General features: G+C 38.0%; 1 protein-coding gene across 1 annotated transcript; it reads right to left on the reverse strand.

Annotated features, from left to right (window-relative positions):
• Nucleotides 1–3,700: 3,700 nt before the first annotated feature.
• Nucleotides 3,701–17,435, reverse strand: tgm2l (transglutaminase 2, like). Its single transcript, XM_017466740.3, has 13 exons — nt 17,225–17,435; nt 15,955–16,131; nt 12,244–12,474; nt 11,852–11,970; nt 10,032–10,160; nt 9,541–9,718; nt 9,131–9,269; nt 8,944–9,047; nt 7,787–8,029; nt 7,421–7,687; nt 6,839–6,999; nt 6,611–6,747; nt 3,701–4,638 (listed from the first exon to the last, which is right to left on the reverse strand). The coding sequence occupies exons 1-13, from the start codon at nt 17,238–17,240 to the stop codon at nt 4,476–4,478; spliced, it is 2,064 nt and encodes a 687-aa protein (XP_017322229.1). The 5' UTR covers nt 17,241–17,435; the 3' UTR covers nt 3,701–4,475.
• Nucleotides 17,436–21,494: the final 4,059 nt, after the last annotated feature.

Consider the following 21,494-nt stretch of genomic DNA (forward strand, 5'->3'; position numbering starts at 1 on the left):
GCCAAGCTCATTTTCATTACTGGATGATGCAACTTAAAAGGAAGAGTTGAGTCATATCACAAAACATTAAGATGATTATCAAGTGTTATTGCTTCAAAATGTTCATGCATCAAGATGTAATATGATGTCATCAAGAACATAATAATAATAATAATAATAATAATAATAATAATAATAATAACAATAACAATAACAATAACAAAAGCCTAACTTACCATGAGAAAAATGGCACACACACACATACACACACACACACACACACACACACAGTGACTGGTTTTCATCAGTGTCTAGCTATCATCTTACATATTATATTCATAGATTACTGTACAAACAGGTTGCTGCATACAGACCAGACATCAGCTTGGTATTACACGTATTAAGGCTATTATGAAGAAATAGCAAACGTTTCGTGATAATTCTCTTAAAACTCTGTTTATACCACTACTGTTAATTGCTGAGGGACTAGGAAGGATAATTGGCTGAATTCTGAGTTTGTTGGTACCTTGAATAGTGAAGGCTAAAGCAGGTGGCAGAGCTTTCTCTTACAAAGCCCCGCAGTTATGGAACAGCCTTTCAATTAGTGTTCAGGACTTAGACACGGTCTCAGTGTTTAAGTCAAGTTTGAAAACATATTTGATTAGTCAAGCCTTTTGTTAATATTTTTGTTCTAAGGTAAAGGGGCAGATCGAGAGGTTCACAGGCATAGTGTTGTGGTGAACTGGGATGTTTGGATGCTGTTGCTCTCCCCACTCTCACACATTCAGACATTCAGGTTTGTCGACGTTGGAGTGGCTGGCTGCTTTATGTCCCAGGGCACTCCTTTTTAATTATGTCTTGCCAGAGTCCCAGCATGCACTCTGCACACAAATTACATTGTCCTTCTCTCTCTCTCTCTCTCTCTCTCTCTCTCTCTCTCTCTCTCTCTCTCTCGCTCTCTCTCTATGTCTGTCTGTCTCTGCGCATGCTACTCCTGAGAAACCATTGATCCTGACCCCACCTGCTCTCCGGACCTGCCTGATCCGTCCGATGCCCTACTTCTGGTTAGAGTTTTCATCACTTGGAAATCACTTCCTGTTTCTGAGGATGGCCCCACATGGACAGCCTAAATCCATCAGTGATCAATGAGATCACTGAGGATATTACCACTTAAAAACCATGAAGATGCGATTGGACTGCATTTGATACAAACAATTTTGCTACGATGACTTTAGGACTGCAAATGCCACAAATAGTTTTGCAGTCAAGTCTCCATCACTGAACAGCTGACAAAATAATATTCATGTGAAAACTATAATGAATGACCTGTTTACACAATTGCACTTTTTGACCATGTAGTACACAGTTATAGTAGGGATTATTTATAATCGCACTATCCGGTGTCACCAAGATGAGGATGGGTTCCCTTCAGAGTCAGGTTCCTATCAAGGTTTCCTCCTCATATCATCTCAGGAGGTTTTTCCTTGCCATTGTCACCTCTGGCTTGCTCATAAGGAACAAATTTATAAATTTTGATCCTAAATGTATATATTTCTGTAAAGCTGCTTTGTGACAATGTCCACTGTTAAAAACGATATACAAATAAAATTTAACTGAACTGAAGTTTAGAGATGATGTCCCCACATAACAGTAAAACAGTAACAGTCAAAAACAACAACAACTGAGTTGCAGATATAGCTAGACACTTAAAAATGTAGCTGAGTAATGACTGACATGCTCTCTCTCAATCATTTTAGTAGCAGACTAGCCTCAATATTATTTAGCTAACAACAAGTTAAACTCATTTCATGGTAACTCATAACAGCCCACAAATGACCTGAGTTCACTTAAATGCTGTATTGATCAATAGTTTGATTTCACATGAAACAGACTAATAGCTTAGCTGCCTCCCAGATTTATTTCCCTCCCAATTTTGAAGTGTCCATGATAATAATATTCTGCTTAATTTTGTAATATATTGTAATAACAATATATTACACGATATTAAACGAATAATATATTGTACTGTGCAGTGTGTTTCCGCTGTTCCTCCACAGGAGCAGAAGCAGATGCTGGATAAGTGTTACACATCACTCCTACACACACACACACACACACACACACACACACACACACACACACACATTGAAATACACAATGTGGTGCATGTCTCAGAGTCAGCCACTTGGGTGCACGCACGCTCTTTTCTTGCTCTGTTTATGTTTCTCATTAGAAGCACAGAGAGAGTATAGATCCCAAACCCACCCATTTTTTAAATGATTTTATATGGACCATTAGTTCCACTTTTAAGCACTGATAGTCTGGACAAAAAAAATCAGAAACATTTAAGATTATTTCTAGGAAAACAAATGGAGCACAGCGCACCCTCTCTCCCTTCTTCCTCACTGACACCCTTGTTCCTGCCCTTTTGTCTTTGAGCTCCACCGTGGCGCTATCTGTATCTTTTTTTTCCTTTCTTTTTTTTGGTTTAAAATTAAACCCTACCCTACATAAACCCAAAACAAACTCTAGAGCTATCCCCAGAAAAACTGGAAAACATTGAAAGAAAAAAAAAAAAAGATTTAGAAATGGCAGCACTAGCATGGTCTGTGAATTCTGGTTCTGACAGATCCTCAACCTCAGCTACATCACTCGAGTTCATAATGGGTCTTAACTAGAGATTTGCAGGGGAATGCTTTTTTAAATCCTACTTGCACAATTATTATTTTTGTTTGCATCCGCTTGAAATTTTTACTAACAAATTTAATTGGTACTATTTCCCAAAAATGAAATACACTACTAGCCTAATTAAACGTTAGCGAACGTGATCTTTCTTTGATCCGCAAGCTTCATATCTGACTGCTCACATGGACAAAAACCTCCCATTCATGCAACATTTTTGTTGCATCCCATGGAATCCCAGGTTGCTCCAGTTTCAAGCAGATACCATGCGTACCTTTCTGGTGAGCTTTCTAAAGCAATAAATGAATAGTGCATCCCCTGTTCGTATCTGTATTTGTATCTGTTTAGAACACATTCATTCATTCATTCATTCATTCATCTGTTCATTCATGTATAGAGTAACACCACTCTGCTTTCTTCGTTTAGAAAGGTCCAATCTACCTCATCACTCTTTCACCAAGAACTGAAAAAGTACAGACAAAATAAAGACACTGTAAATGTATGGAAAATGTAATTCAATTTCAAATATGTTGTCATGTCTTATACCAAATCTAGACTTTCATTATAACAAACAAATTTTGGTCTAGAATACTCACACAAGGGCCACAGCAATGTAAAGTCATGGGGAAAGAAAGTACACCCTCCTTCAATTCTGTGTTTTAGGTATCATTGAATAAATAACTAATAAATAAACTAATAAAATTGTGGTCCTCAACAACTTCTATAAACCTCAGGCAACAACAAAATAAAAACTAAAAAATTTCAAAATGCAGGAATTTTTTCAACAAAAAGTTAACCAACATTCAGAAACCAGGTGTGGAGAAAATAATAACAATATTACAACACTGCTTCAGTTCACTGAAGTTTGAGGGCATTCAATTATGCACATCTCTCTCAAGAACATTTGTTATTTAGGTCCCGATAACTACCAACATAGAATTGAATGAGGGTGTACTTTCTTTTTCCCAGGAGTGTCTTATATTTGAAAAAAAAAAAGAGTGGGTTTGAGACAAATTCTAAGTGAAAACACAAGGCAAAATGGTTCAACAAAACAACATTTACTGAACATGAAACAGTAAAACCAACAGAAAGTTCCAAAGATGTGATAAGGAGGAAGAGATGCAGAGTAGATCAAAGAAGTGCAAGCGCTGACTCATATATAATCACTCATAAACAACAGATATAATACATTTCACATAAAATCATAATGAAACAATAAGATTACTATTCACTCTCAATCTGTAGCCTTAATCTGTACTCAAGGACTGTGGAGATTCAATGAGAATGCACTGAAACAGAATTCCAATGAATGTATGGTGTCCAGGGTATTATCAATCACTCTCCAAGTTTTACTGATCTGTCTCTATAATGTATGTGTGTGTTTTATTGAATAATATTAGTAACACAAATAGTCCAAAACATTACTTTCTTTCTAAGCAACATACTATATGATGCTTATTGCTTTAGCCCAAACCTATTTTTTCCCTAGGCATAAATTCACTTTAGTTCAAGGTTTCCCTATAAGCGAATATTTTATTTAAAAGCAAATTAAATCAAGGTTTTGTATTCATGAAGGGCAAAGAATTGTCCACAGAATTGTGCTGTATATACAGAAACAAATATCATTTTAGTTTTCAGTTTTAAGCAGAAATTCTACAAGCTACAGTTATAAACAAAGACATATATATATATATATATATATATATATATATATATATATATATATATATATATATATATATATGTTTTCTTGTACAATAAGTTTCTGATTTCATGCATCAATTGAATTTAACTGAGCCATGTGTTTGAGAAGTTTAAGCATTGTCATATCTTTTCTTCTGAACAATTATAGTGGCTTCACCCTTGACGTCTCTCAGTCTATCTGAGTCAAAGTCAACCAGCAGCTTCCTCAGCCCAGCTCGAATGGGTTTAAAGGAGAATTTCACTACAACATCCTGGCCAGGTCCAATATTACCACTGTTAAGAACAGAAAAGTTAGATTAGATCATTGCAGACATAAGGTATGGTCTGTAGATCTCTCTGTATCTCATTTTAGTTTGTCAACAAATACAAATTCCACATGAAGCAGAGTCTTATCAGATACATGGAGCCTTAGATACTCCTTTCTACTGGAATCCATAGGCTAATCCAGGGATCATTATGATTGTGTGGGGTAGTTCAGATAAACTGTAACAGCACCGACTCTTTTCTTAATACTGAACAGCATTAAACACATGGCTTTCTTTCCAAGTGAAATTCATACAACAGATATTATTTAAAGTCTACATGGAATAACTTGAGAGCAATGATTTGATGAAGTTAGAGCGATGGCATGTTGACGTGTTGGACTGATTGACACAACAGCCAATATTGTTCAAGATATGCCACACTTCCTCCCAATCAAAACAAACCTGACAGTAGCTTAGCAAACCCACTAAGTATGGAAAAAAGCAAGTTTAGCAAGGTCAACATTTCTTCGCCCATACCTGTTGACTTTAACAAGTATGATGTCCTAGACGACAAGACTGTGTGTATTTTTGGAGCTAAGCCATACATTTTTGAGCTGAGATCAATTATCAACAACACTGATGATGACAAAGAGTTGCAGAATCATCACTGGGCGGCATCTGACACATTTGAATGGTAGATAAAATGATACACTATATGGCCAAATGTATGTGGACACCTGATCATCACACCCAAATGCAAAGGTCTTTTCAGTGGGGTTGAAGTCAGGGCTCTGTGCAGGCCACTCGAGTTCTTCCACACCAGCCTCGGCAAAACATCTCTTTATAGACCCTGCTTTGTGCACAGGAATGCTGTCATGCTGGAACCGGTTTGGACTAAGCCCCTTAGCTCTAGTGAAGGGATATCGTAATGTTAGAGCATGCAAAGACATTCTAGACAATTTTGTGCTTCCGATTTTGTAGTAATAGTTTGGGGAAGGCCCATATACTGTGATAGTTATGGGTGTGATAGTCAGATGTCCACATGCTTTACTAACTATTACTGATGGAGTATCCCCGTCAATGTAAGAACGAATCATGTTCTTGACCAACTTAAGATAGCACATTCCGGCATTGAAAAACCCCACATTGTTAAAACACTCTTCCAAAAATGTGCATCTATGAAATATATAAACTCCAACCAACTACAACCATTTGTTTCCTCATGCAAGGGATGTCTGGAAAAGGTAATATTGTGAGGGAAAACACACAGCCAAAAATGCACTAACAAACCATTTTGCAGCTACCAAACTGCTAATTTAGCGCAAGACCCACCTCCAGCAGAGAGCATTTAATTGGACAAACACAGGATGACTCATCAAAAAATATTTAATAATTTTCCTGGAATGTATGAACTATTTTTATTTTATTTATGTTTTTTTTTTTTTAGATATCCTATCCTATTGGTGCCCATAAAACTAAAGGATAGCTGTGAAACACCGGTTAAACTTTGAGTTCATCATACCTAACCCAACAATCAAACTTAGATTCTTAAGTAATCCTTACAGACAGTTATACCAATATTTTCACTGAATACCAGTATGCAGGAAATGCCAAAAACCAGGTTAGAGTATGTTGTTCTAGGAATATCTTTCCCATATTAGACATTGGTAAATGTTTGTGCTTGTGTCTAGTTGGCAACTATGTGTTGAGGTTTCATGATGATTGTCATCTTGATTTGTGCTTTCCTGGCCTGTAACATTCAACACATTTTGTTTGTAAGGGGGATGGAGAAGCCATTTTCTTTATAACATGGTGGTGAAATGTAGTAAGGAAAGAATAATGGCTGATGGCTTGTAGCCACCAGATCTCTATCCATTTGCGCCAATCTACTAAGTATCCATATTCTATACACTATACTCCTACATTATAAATTAGGTTGGTAACAAGTATACAAAAACATATACAAAACTAGAACACCATGATGACAAGCTTATACATACGGAGCCTGGATCTCTTGTGCTTCTGTTAGCCCCGCGCCCTCCACTGTAAACACCCCTCTTGTCAAAGTGATAGGCAGTGGGTTCGTGAAGGAGATGCGTGCTGTCAGTTTACGTGATACCATTGCTTCTCCAATCATCTGAAATATTACATAGAGATTGAGAACTTTACTCATGTAGTAGGTGAGTATTTAGTGAACTGAATCACTTTCATGTTTTTTCGTACATTACCTTGATATGGAGCTTGGGCATTTTTAAGGATATGTTGACCTCTTGCAGGATGGCATTTTGCTCGCTGCTGGTTTTCAGGAGTGCTGTGACTCTGATCAGGTGATGCTCTGATACACATGCTCCATAATGATCGTACCGAAGCCTCATCACTTCTTTATGAGCTGAAGGTCAATGTCAGGGTAAAGGAAATTATTGAACACAAAACATATCACATACTTAGAATAATAATTCTCATTTGATGGACAACATTGTGCCTTTTATAAACCTTAATGGGCCTCCCTTACTCTTTGTCTTTAATGTGCTCCCCCACTCATTTTTAATTCATCCCTTACCTATTTAATTTGAATGAAGTTAAGCATGATCTGATGCATTTTCTTTTCAACATACTTACAGTCATGCTACCTAGTTTGTCCTGATGTACTGTCCAGTGTATTTAGTGGATTGTGTCAGTTTTCTTTCAATGGATCTGCAGTTTTGCACCCTGATCGAGTCTTATATTCATCACACTGTTTGAACTAACTAAACAACATGGTCTCTGTAATTCTATTGGGCAACGATTCAAATCTGCTTGACTTTACCTACCTTTCTGTGCTGGCACTCTGAGTTGGGCAGTTTTCCTTTGACATTCTCCCCGATGGAGACTGTTGTATGTGACAGCATTGGATGTGACCGTGAGCTGAGCAGGCGTGTCTTCTCCACCAACATTATGCACCTCCACAATTACATCGAAGTCTGTTCCATGAATGGCCTGGGCATGCTTGATAGACAGCTCCAGCTTGCCAGGTTGTGCATTTTGTCTCACCACTCGTTTCCCTACCTTTTCATAGACCTTTCGCTCCATTATGGAACCTGATGAAAAAGATTGGATGGCTAGAACGTAGTACTTTCAGAGGTGAGCTATTATCTATAATGCAGAGTGATGGATCACAGGTGAGTTGAGTAAAATACCTTCAGGGTATTTGTAGTTAGCAGTGATGTCTTCCCTGTAGTCTCCATAAACACTTTTAGTGCTGATGTTTCTTCCCACAGTCGTGTGGTTCACCGACGCTCGTGTTCTCTCCCCATCTGGATGAACAATCCAGTAGACCATGTCTGCGTTCACCTCAGAGAACACAAATGGTGCATCATATTTCATCCCCACCTCACCCTCTCTCACCGCTTTCACTGGACATGGTCCACAACAGTATACACCTAGAGTGAGGAAAAAACACACAAATGTAATGGATTTTAACTGTAAACTTCTCCAAGTGCTTTTATATCATTTTATATTTTATATCATAAGCAATTACAATAAAAGATTTTTAGGTATTTAGTCTCCCACATACACTAGACAGGACGTGACCATGACTATAAACATTTACAGAATAAGACATATCACCTTCTATAAGACTATCACCTCTATAAACAAACAAACAAACAAATACAACAAAATAAAATAAATTACATATACTACACACATAGCTGGAAACTTTATTCTACATATTTTAATAAAAATGAAGGTTTAACCATGAAGGTTTAACCCATAGCTGCTCAGTTTGAAAGCTTACCTAATTTTGGTTTGGTTAAATATGGGAAATAAACTTTGAGGACTGTGGTTCATTGATATTTTTTGATGTAGCACCATTCATCTATTGATATCTTTTGAAACAGAACCTTTTTGATAATCTTTTGAAAACAAGTTATCTTGATAAAATTTTAAGCTTGTGAAATTGCTGATAAATCTAGCTCACAGCTGACTGACAGAATGCAGTGAACTCCTGCTAACTCATACAAAAATATAGGGACATGAATGTAATATATTATACCTTCATAATGTCAAGAGTGGAAAGTCAGAAGAAAGGTATGTGTTTTATCGTTTTACTAACTTTTGACATTTTTGTAGCACTGGTGATATCAACGTCCGATTTTCATGTTGACTTCAAAGCTGTATTTTAAAAAATGAAAAGCACCCCCACATGAAAATATTATGTCACAACTACTCATTGTAATTGCTTTGATTTAAAGGGAAAATATGAAGACAAATTTATGAACACTATATGTTGGAATTACACTGAAAATGTGTGTAACCATGTGGTTAAGCTGCCTGTTCAAGGGTTAAATCCTACCATCACTCCTTTCCTGAGGGGTTGGGTCAAGTACTTGCCATCCATCATAACCTTCTGGGAGATCCTCTCTGTTCATCCAGGACTCTACCCAACAATGAAAATTCCTGAAAAAATGGAAAACAATTCAGACACATTAAGAGTATCTAAGATTGAAAGGACTCAAAGTACCACAGAGCATGGGCTTTACCAGATCATGTCATTCCTGCCCTCGGATACACCCTCCAGCTGCTCATTAAACAGGCAATCCACATTGATGTTGCCATCAGTGTCATGAGCTGAGCTGAAATTTGTGACACATCGAGTTGGAATGCCCAAACAGCGAAGAACTGCAGAGGTCAAAAGATAAGCAGTTAACCCTACCACATTAGAACCATCAATATCAACTGGTTCCTAACATGTTTATCAAGGATTCGAACCCTCTGACTCAGCCTTTTGTGCAGGCACTAGAGTTTGAGACAGGTTTTTGCAATCTAGTGATGTTCGCTCAACAACATAAGGCAAAGGCTATGAAATCTGCCAACAAAACAACTAAGCAGTAATAATTTATACTGTTAGAAGGACTCAATTAGGTTTAGATAGCATAAATTATTTCCTTACTTGTGCAGGCTACAGCGGAGAAAACCCAACATTGGCCATAACGCACCCGCTGGGCCCCTCCCTCACTCCAGCGTCTCAGGATGGGAACACTGCCAGTCCACCGTGTAGGGGCCACACCATCGCTGTATTCACCATCCCAGCGCCCGAATATCACTCCACGGTCATCGTTTGCATTTACCTGCCCGTCACAAACACGTGTTTGTACAGTTAAACTTTTGCTCTCAATGCTATTGTCTGATGTTTTTTTGGCCCTCAGTGTTATTCTCTTACATTTCTGACCAACAGTACTACAGTATGACTTGAAAGAGTATATATAATCTTTCCAGAGTCTAGATAACATTAATATTTTCATCCACAATCATATTATCCTGTTGTAGTGTATTGTCAATTTTTTGACTGTGCATCTTCTTGTGGAAGCAGTATCGAAAGAAGCAGTATATGAACAAAATGGAGAGTAATACATTTATGGGACACCCAGACCTTTGCCTTACCATTGCAGTAATTGTCCTACTAACATAAACAGGGTCGGCTCTTTTATTGATATCCATCTCAGAGTTCTTCAAGGCAGCAGGGGAGTTATCCAGTACCTCAAAGCAGATGTCCATCACATCTTCTTCAAACTAGGCAGAGAGAACACAACAGTTACAGCAATTCACATCTGTTCACCCTCTGGCCTCTTTGGCAGGAAAGTGAAAGGTATTTTTTTTTCTTTTTTCTTTTTTTTTTTTTTTACATAAAGTTTTCTGCCAATTTAGTCAGTGCCAGTTCCCACCTTTTGGCTAGGTCATGGAATACCATTGAATACATTTTAAGGAGACTGTAACTGCCATTATCCACATTAGGGATGTAACCAAATACGAAATCATTATTCTGAATGAACAGCTAATGTGTTCTAATTAAACAAATGTTAAACAAAGATGAAAAAGGGTGCACTATTTTAGTTTTTTCCACAGGACATCTGATTGAGACTAATGGTGTTCAATGATTTTTGTTTTCATGTGGCCATGAGCAAGTGAAGCTTGCAGGACAAAGCCTACAAACAGGCAGTGCTACATGATGAATCATTCCTTCATGGTCATAGTCATGGTCCAGGCTCCCAAGTGATACAACAGAAAAGCATCTGCCCTATTGTTGGGACATCACAAGTTCAAATCCTGATGATGCCACCCTGTGGCCAGGAGCCAAGACAGCAAAACTGACTTTGCTGTCTGGGTAGCAGGGATGGCATGCTCGGTCTCCTGTTAACCACAGCAACAATCGTGGACTTCTGTGAGCTCATGTGCTGTATGTGAAAGGGTAGATATTGCTTTCGTCACAGTGTGTTACACTACCCTATGACAAAGCATGACCCAGATTTCAAAAGGATGCTGTTGGCTGGCTTCATGTGTCATAAGCCCATTCCAGTTTAGGCCACACCCACTTTGTGTTTAAATCAAACACACATATGATATACTGTATGGAGCACTAAACACACACAGATACATACAGTGCTGTGAAAAATTATTTACCCCATCCTGATTTCTTCTGTTTTTGTGTATATCTCATAATAAATAGTTTTAGATCTTCAAACGAAACGCAACATAAAACAAAGGCAACTTGAGTACACAATACAGTTTTAATTCTATTTTTAAATTTATTGACATGGTTAAATTCTGGTCACTCCCAGCAATGCATGGACATGGCATTACAATGATTTTAATAAAAAAGACCAACACTTTACTATTGCACCAACAGTAATAGTTATATGCTTGAAACAAAAATTCACAGTGGTTGTGATGACTATAGCTGTAGACAATTTTTCTATAATCTTCACCTTTTTCTTTATGTTATGTCTATTTTGCCTTTGCTTGCCCTTTGTGTCTTTACTGGCCTAACTGAGAGGGGGGGGGGGGGGGGGGCTTGTTTGTAAGGCAAGCATTCTCACACATCTTGAGCAGAAACACTTGACATCCAGGCAGAAAGACTCCCAGCCCCCTCTGTGTCTCTTGGCACACAGCTGCTACAATTCACACACTCCACCATCTAACTGCTGATTCTGACCACAGATTCCAACAGGATATAAAAAACACCCATATATCCATCTCACCTGTCAGCTTTCCTAGCCCATGACAGTATCTCTATGACAACTTTGACCTCCAGTTCATTCAACCAGCCAGCTTCAAACTAGCACACAGATAATTTTAACTTCTTACCTAACACGAACCTTATTGTCTGTGTACTTTGTATGTACTTTTTAAAAATCTGTTTCTGAGGACAAAAATCCCCTACTGTTAAAGAAGATTCATATAGGTATTGTGGAGGAAAGTGTTACCTGTCCAAAGTTCCAGGGCTGAGTGGTGATTTGGTCCCAGGAGCCCTGGTACAGGATGCCATTCTCGTTTAGGATGTACTCCCAAAGAAGCTCATCATCAGGCAAATACACAGAGTCGGCTACGGAATCAAATTGAAACACACACACACACACACACACACACACACACACACACACGCACACACACACACACACACACAAAATAAAGTCAGACTTAAGACTTATGTTAATACATCTGTTAATATGTTATTATGTCTATACCTATAATTTATTTCAGAAAAGAGTATGTTTTGGCAGTTCTAATATATCCAAACAGACCTACATTATTAGAATCAATCCATTAACCTTTGCAGTAATTGTATGATTGAAAAGGTGGAAAAAATATTACACACCTTTACACCAGGGGTTGAAGAGCAGGAAAAAAGTATGAGGGGAACTCTGCTCTAGGATGTGTCCCTCAGAAGAGAGCAAGAGCACAGTAACGCTGTACTGACCCACAGGGGCATCAGCAGGGCTATGGACCCTCAGCAACACCTCACTTTGAGCAACTTGCTGACTGAACCACCACTGACCATGATCTGTTCTCGAACCCGACACTCTCATAACCACCTCCCCCCGTGCACCTGTAGCATGAACGCACACACACACACAGACACACACACACACACACACACACACACAGACATACAAATATGGTCCTCTTACTTTCCTTGTGACTAATTACAATCATGCCAAGACCTTGAAGATTTTGCTTTTTTAAATAAAGGCAGGATCGTATACAAAAAAGTCCTTAAGGTTGACCTACACTGTAATGACACTGAGTAAGTATTTCTTACGGTATTGAATAAACGTATCTGTTTAAAAGGTAAAGGTTACCAAGAAACAACTGTAATATCTGTACACTAACATTGTGGAGAAATAACATTATTCCAGTAAGAACCAGTGGTGGCTCCACAGGGGCAGTCATTCAGCAGTAAAAACTGAAATACTAATTAGTTTTTTTTTTGAGAGACCTACAATTTTTTATTTTTTATTTTTTAAAAAGAAGTTGCTATTTGTCAGATATAAGCCAATATGCCAATGATTTACTGGCCTTGTTGCACAATAGTGGGGCAGCATGTTCAGCGCCCCATTTAGCTTCATAGAGTTATTATTGCAGCAAGCGCTAAGAGACCATTAACATTAAAATACTTCACGGCTGTCAAGATCTTGTTTAATAGTAAATAATGGGAGTTAAATTTCTGTAAACAAAGGCAAAGTGTAAGTACAGACAGTATGTCTATGGTGTACAGAACCATTTATATTGTAAAATGTATTGCAAAGTTTAGGAAAGGAAAAGGGGGATTATGGAGTGGGTAATGTCCATACATCAGAAATGCATTTGCACCTGAGTACTTTGTTTCCCATTGTTACACCCTCGCCGGCAAATGGCACTGCGGTGCGGCTTCAGAGAGCGTGCGTGCACGAGACTGGACTGTTGCAGATGGACACGCACCTTTGTTTGTCTTGGTTCTCCCCCTGTTTATGCATTGGTTGATGTTTGAGGGTGTGTCTTTATTTGCCCTAGGTGTCTGTGTTTTAGTTTGATTGTGTTTGCTATTGAAAGCCCCCATGTTACGTTGTACTGGGCGCAGTACTATTTGAACCTCTGAGTGTAATGGTGAATACATTATGCATGCTAAGCGGTCTTATTTCCGTGTCCTGTTCCTTGCCTTGACTTCAGTTCTATGTTTAACCCGTTAATCTTGTCCAGTGTAGACCGCGTTTCCTGTTATTTGTCTGCTGTGTTGAAAATAAAGACGTTGATCTGCACCTGCTCCCACCTCACCTCCCTGTATCATAACACCCATGCACAAAGCAAAAGAAAGAAGAAAAATATCCTCCCGTTTTCAGTGCCGGAATTTATCAGGCTAGGTACAGGTCCTTTGTGGGTTTTTTTTTTGTTTGTTTGTTTTTTACATGTTCAGGGTGTCCCAAAAGTCTCCTTACATAGGGGAAACTAACACTTTATAGCAAAATGTCTTCCAACATTTTTCATACTTATTCATATTATATGCTATTTTCAGTTAGCCTTTAATTGCCTTTGACAAAAAAAGAATGTATTGAAATCATTCCCATGGCTGGATCGGGAAACTGTTGCAAGGTTGTGATGGACTTGAACAGGAAACATGTCAAACACATCACACACTACACTGTTGCCAAACCTTTTAACAAATTCAAAAAAATTGGAAGTGTCACGGACCACCCGGGAAGTGGATGTCCACGAACATCTGCTGGCAAAGGCACAACCGACATGGTGCTGGCAAACATATTTCCCTATGTAGGGAGACTTTTGGTACACCCTGTAGTTGGACTGCAAATCTTGCTGAAACCTGGCAAACACACTGCTGCATCAAACACAGTTCAACAAATGTACAGTGGTGCTGGAAAGTTTGTGACCCCTTTTTAATATTCTATACATTGGCATAAATGTGACTTAAAGCATCATCAAATTTTCACACAAGTCCTAAAAGTAGACAAAGAGAACCTAATTAAACAAATAAGACAAAAATATTATACTTGGTAATTTATTTATTGAGGGAAATGATCCAATATTGCATATCTGTGAGTGGCAAACATATGTGAACCTCTAGGATTAGCAGTTAATTTGAAGGTGCAATTAGAGTCAGATGTATAAAGAGTTTGGACTCCACCAATTCACAGTCAAACAGATTATGTACAAATGGAGGAAATTCAAGACCATTGTTACGCTTCCCAGGAGTGGTCGACCAACAAGGATGTGTAATAGTCTGCAAGGTTACCCAGGGTAACTTCTAAACAACTCTAGCCGCTCTCACACTGGCTAATGTTAATGTTCATGAGTCCACCATCAGGAGAGCACTGAACAACAATGGTGTGCATGGCAGGGTTGCAAGGACAAAGCCACTCCTCTACAAAAAGAGCATTGCTGCCCCTCTGCAGTTCAAAGATCATGTGGACAAGCCAGAAAGCTATCGGAGAAATGTTTTGTGGATGGATGAGACCAAAATAGAACTTTTTGATTTAAATGAGAAGCATCATGTTTGGAGAAAGGAAAACACCTTATATCCCATCTGTGAAACATGACGGTGGTAGTATCATGGTTTGGGCCTGTTTTGTTGCATCTGGGCCTGGACAGCTTGCCATCATTGATGGAACAATGAATTTGGAATCATACCAGTGAATTCGAAAGGAAAATGTCAGGACGTCTGTCCCTGATCTGAATGTCAAGAGAAAGTGAATCATGCAACAAGAGAACGACCCAAAAGCACACAAGTCGTTCTATCAAAGAATGGTTAAAGAAGAGTAAAGTTAATGTTTTGGAATGGCCATGTCAAAGTCCTGAACTTAATTCAATTGAAATGTTGTTTGAAGGACATGAAGCAAGCAGTTCATATGAGGAAACCCACCAAATCCCAGAGTTAAAGCTGTTCTGTACTGAGTAATGGGCTAAAATGTACATGACTGATCAACAGCTACTGGAAATGTTTCATTGCCGTTATTGCTGCACAAGGGGGTCACACCAGATACTAAAAGCAAAGGTTCACATACGTTTGCCACTCACAGATATGCAATATTGGATAATTTTCCTCAATGAATAATATTTTTGTCTAATTTGTTTAATTAGATTCTCTTTGTCTACTTTCAGGACTTGTGTGAAAATGTTATTTTAGATCATATTTATGCAGATATATAGAAAATTCTACAGGGTTCACAAACTTTCAAGCACCACTGTACATCTGAAACTGCTCAGAGAGAGCTGCTAGACTATGCTGGATGATGTTGTCGAGTCTCAGTTGCCTATTACAAGGTTACACAAAAAATTCACTAGATAGTAGCCTATAGCATAAGTCAACTGTGAAAATTTTGAATGAGGTTGCATATTTATAAATGTTGTCCTACCCCACCAAATTCTATAATCACGAGCCACTGCTGATAATAACTGTCCTCTTACTTTAAATTGTTCTACATCTTTATCACTCTCTATACTCTGAAGACTTTCATTCTCTTCTCACTCCTCTTAATCCCTTCTATATTTATCCACAGCCACACTAGCACTTGGTGTACTCAGTGTTATTACTGACCCAGGTTGAGGACCAGGGTGAGCTGGTGGTTTGGAGGCAGTGGAGGGGAATCTGTACAATACAGGAGCATAGAGAAGGGCTGTCCTCGACGCACAACCAGCCGCTTCGTGCCTATTTCTTCTGTGTGGTGGGCACGGTTATTCACTTTGCACTGCAGGTCCACACCTTGAAATACAGCTGGAGGTGAAAAGTAGGTGAAAGGTGTGAGGAAAACTTTTCATACAGCATTATTATTATTTTGTGTACGCACATTTACTTTACAGAATAAGGGGTTCTTGCTGTTTCCTTGTGTGTGTGTGGGGGGGGGGGGGGGGGGGGGGATCAGACCTGTCAGACTGATTGTTAAAACTTTTTAAAAGTTTTTGTATTCAGTTTTCTTTCTATTTTTAAATTGTATCATTAAACATGAAAAATGTGAAGTTTGCTACGCATTATGAAGGCTGTGTTAGTGCAGAAAAGAGAAATGTCTTAAGACAACGGCTTTTGAGCCTTAACATCTTGGATCGATATTATTTTGACTACCGAATAACCATCCTTTTTCCAAATCATATTGAGAGTGCCTGTAAACTGCATATAATTTCAGGACCTCACAAGGACAATAAAACTTTTACAGCAGATATTGTTACCTCAGGAATTCAAACAAACACCTCATTTGGAGATGTCTGACTATTATAAACTACGGGTGGGGTAGCATATATGTAAAAACAATGTATACCACTGCAAAAACACTCAGCACTTACATAGACCACTGAACTGAACAAACATATGTATTGCAACCACAAAGATTTTTATTACACTGGCATCACAAACTGCCATATTATGACCATGACGTGTATAATACCTCTCTAGTTACATGACTGGATTTTATAATTTCTTTTGCAGATGTTTCTTATGAAGCATTTAGGAAACTGTAGCCGAGACAGAGGCCAGGCCCATTTGAGGTCCTATAGCCAGTTTTAGTCACAGAGCTGATAATGACAGTACTCTTCATTAGGGTTGTGTTAAGTGATAATAATAGTAATACTGATTTTGTTTTAGTTGTACTAATACACTTCAGACTAATTAAGCCATTTGATTGGTCTACATTTGAAGAATAAAAAATACCCTATTAACTTATATTCAACTTGTCAGTATTTAGATAGAAATGTCCTTAGTAATTATTGGAAATTATGCTTTTCTCTACGCTCATGTAGCATATATTAGGTAATTTAGGATTTAAATGTAATTTAGGACAATACTTCTCATCCATATGATCAGAAATCTTTCTTACCTTTGCGATTGGCCATTGTCAGACTTGTGTATTACTCCAGGAAAAACTCTTGATGCAATAATGCTTTGTTAAGTTCTACAACACAGCCTAGAGAAGTTTTCTTCCCTTTAATACATATAACTTCATCAGGACCCTGAATTTATATAATTCACGAGAGCCCACCCCTCTGACACAATCTCTCACTTTTTCTCTCTCTCACTGACTCTGTGTCAGTGTGCGCACACACACTCACTCGCACACACACACACACACACACACACACACACACACACACACATCCACTCCTTTATGGCCTCTGACATCACACACACATTTAAAGAATGTGTGTCTGTATGTCTGTGTGTGTGTGTGTGTGTGTGTGTGTGTGTGTGTGTGTGTGGGTGGGTGGGTGGGTGTGAATGGGCACATTAATAAAAATTCAAGTAAATACTTATTTTTTAAAAGTGAAAAAAAGAAATCAGGTTTGGGGTATATTTACAACATCCTGCTTGCTGAATCCTACACAGAGGCTTTTGTTTCTTGTTTGTGATAGTTAATGTCTACCACCTCAGCTCTCTTCCAGTAAATGATGAAAGTGTATGGCCTGTTGTTCTGTTTCAGGAGCATCTTTATTCTTTTTAGAAGTGCTGATTGGAGCTAGTAAAGGAACAGGGAAAATATCTGAATGTCTGGCATGTTAAAGTTGTATTAACATAAACAGGAAAGTCCATTTGAGGGCCAATGTTATATTCACATCAACTGAAAACACTGCTTGGACCTCTACCTGTTTTTCCTGGCTCAATGAGTGTGAAAGGCAAATCTGTAAGTATTCAGTACTTTTCCCAAAGTCCACAACTTCAACCATCTGCAGATATAATTTGTGAATAACACATTACAGTGCCAGTGTCATCAACTTCTTTTCTCTTTCCAGAAACCTGAAATACGGTGCCATCAATCCTAAAAATGGGAACCATATGAATAAATTAAATATTAAATCTGCTTTTCAACACAGAATTAAGCTTCATAAATACATGTGTTGATGGAATTGAAAAGTCAGCTATGAAGTCTTATAAGAAGTCTTATATTTCTCATAAATATAAATGCAAAATATGTAAGAAATAACATGACAGGTCATGCTGTTATAAGAAAATGATGCATGCTGGGGGTGGCGTGATACAACACAAAGCGGTTGGAATATTTTCCTATAACAGCACAACCCAAAGCGTGTTATACCTCTTATATGATTTGTCAATGATTATATGTTCTTAATTTATTAATGAATGACTTTTACCACATTTTACAACTTTTTTTTTTTGCCATTTATAGTTTCATTTAAACGTTATTCCCTGTGAATGAGCTGTTACTATTGAAACAATAATATACTACAAGCGTATTAATGTAAATTTGTTAATGTTACAGACGTAAATGTCAGAGCCATGCTGTTATAGAAAATGAATCAACACCATCTGTTTCTAGAATTCAACACCATTGGACTATAAATAAATATATAAATGTGTGGATTCTATATGTTGCACATAGATCTGAGATATACAGTACGTAAAGGTTCTTTATTTTCGTAGCGTGTTCACATCATCCTCATTTCAGCTGAATGATACGTGGCCTAATGCAAGTCTGAATGTGATAAGCCAAAGGTCAAAAGTGCAAGTGGAGGCTGAAAAGAAACATCTGACACCTTAGTTACACTCAAATTCCACTACGCTGTCTGTATGGAATTTTTAACCACTCCAAGCAATTAAGTTGTGCTTACCAAAAATAAAGCTTTACACATGTATTGTCTGGGTTGTAAATAGATTGGAGTACTGACCTCTTCAGTCAGTGGATTAGCACCTTGCTGTTAGATTGCTGGATTGGTTCTGATGCACAGAGCGACCTCTGTCCTCACTGACATAGTCACTGGGGGTGGTGGATAACACCCTACTCCACCCAGGCAGTGGTGGGAGAGAAACATGACTTGTGTCTGTGTGTGAAGCCGATCCATGGAATGCTGAGACAGTCAGGTTTTCGGGAAAGCGATGGGATCTCTTACTCTCATTTCCCGCCCTCAACAATTCTTCTTCCTGGCACACATGTGTTAAAGGCACCAACTCCTACACATTTCACAAGGATATTCCTCATAATCTGACCCATTCCCATTGGGGATTGATGTCATTATCCAAGGCCTCCTAGCAAATAAAGAAAGAACACCCTCACCTTGAATTCCAGGAAACATACCTGGTAAGGAGTGAAGAATGACACCAGAGGCACTGTATCCAGACACTACTACTATTTAGTCTGTCTCTGTGTGTGTGTGGAAAGTATGCTGATGCAGTAATGGCAATTTGTAGAGCAGAAATTATGCAATCTTTCTTCCATTGTGTGGCAGCATGTAATTAGTGAAATTACATTGTAAATAAGAAAATAAGAATGTAAGTGTAAATAAGAATGTAAATAGTGATGACAAAGAATTGTTGATTATATGAACCACAAAGCTTTTAAGAGGTTCTAATAAACACTTTATTTCCCATAAAAGGTTTCTATTAGTTCTTAATGCTAGCTATCACAACCACTCTTCCCATTTCCAAATGACTATTTGTCCTCCTGCTACTTTCTCTTCTTTAAATGCTCACATCTTTATATCAATACATCAGAGTTAGGTGATATAAAAATCTACATGAAATCATCATGCGCTCACGCCTAGCCTGTTATCACACTAATGTTAAAATATCTGAAAATATTTAAACCACAAACTTTTCCTTTCCCTCCACACCTACACTGTTTTACATTGTGTTTTAACCCCAGAGCTAATACCACTCTCCTAATTTACTGTATGCTCTAATGAGAAACTCAAAGGTCTGTGTGTTACATTGTCTAATTACTACTGAGTACCATATTTTCATCTAAAATGTTTCTCTAGTTCTTGTAAAAACCAAAAAAACCCCAAAAGTGCCTACAGTCTCTCAAACTTTTAGTATAGTCTTCTTACTTTGAAGAAGCAGCTTGTCAGTACTTGTTGCTGATTTCTGTCATGTTCCAGAACTGTAAATGTAGCTAGTGTTGAACAATTCACTGCTGTCGATATTATTATAAAATAAAATGTTAATGTCTTACAGGTCGTTTCATAGGTAGATAGTTGTAAACAACATATATTAACAGATAGATAGATAGATAGATAGATAGATGTAAAAAAAAAAAAAAAGTAACCCAATGTACCCTAGCTCTTACCCCAACTCTTTCACAAAACAAAATTGAAACACAGATGAGAGCCTTTTCTTCTATCCCAATAAGGCCTAAGGGAAAATTATTGGCAGGGAAGCAGAAACGAGTTAAACTCTATATCCATAACAATCATGATTAGAAGATTAATAAATAAAAAACTATATAATAGCAAAGTTTTATTGTGTGGGGCGGTTGTATTAGCACAAGTGCTAAACATAAGTAATAATTTACAGCTTCATTAGGTGTTTTGCATCTAAATGAACGGATTGACAAGTGCTGACTGCTACCGTAGTTGCGTCAATTATATATGGGCGATAACTAAAGAGAAATGACCCTGGTCAGGGTGGCCGAGCAACCTAAGCTGGTGTGTGATGCCGGGGAACAATTGTCTGTTGAAGAAAAGGGAAAAAGAAAAGAGTGGAATAAAAGAAAAAACAAAAAATGTATATTACAGTATAACAGTAGGCATTTCATTTAATCTTGGTCCCACCCAAAGAACGTCTGTAGTTGCAACCCAACACATTTAGAAATTTGTCTCATTTTATGTAACATTAGCTTTACCGCTTCTGTAACTGTCTAATCCAACTGATCAACTAATTATGAAGCCCTTAATAAATTGGCCCAGTGTGTTGAGGCTAGAGAAAACTTCAAATTATGCAAGACAGGGGGTCCCTAGGATGGTGGTTAAGAACCACCAAGATATACTATTTATATAATTTAATTATAACTGGTTGCCAAGCTTAAAAGCAAGGCAGATGATATTAGCTTAGTATTACATTATGGAATTAAAACCAATAGTCAAGTTAGTTATAGTATTCTAGTCAACTAATTGTGAAAGGTAGCCTCTTCAGCTCAGAGCCAATGCCAAAGTAAAATGCATCTTGTCATGCATCTTGTCACACCTGGAAACTGCCATTTATGTCTACCTGTTAGGAGACTGCAAAAGCTTGCTTACGTGATTTATCTGGTGAAGGGTATCGTACCGTAGTCAAATTTGAAAATGAAAGGAACCAATCTTTTCAACAAGTTATTAGGCCTCCATCTTGGTAATGGCATCTGTGCTTCCATGATGTTG

Source organism: Ictalurus punctatus, chromosome 4 (genome assembly GCF_001660625.3).
Source record: "Ictalurus punctatus breed USDA103 chromosome 4, Coco_2.0, whole genome shotgun sequence".
Lineage (NCBI taxonomy): Eukaryota > Metazoa > Chordata > Actinopteri > Siluriformes > Ictaluridae > Ictalurus > Ictalurus punctatus.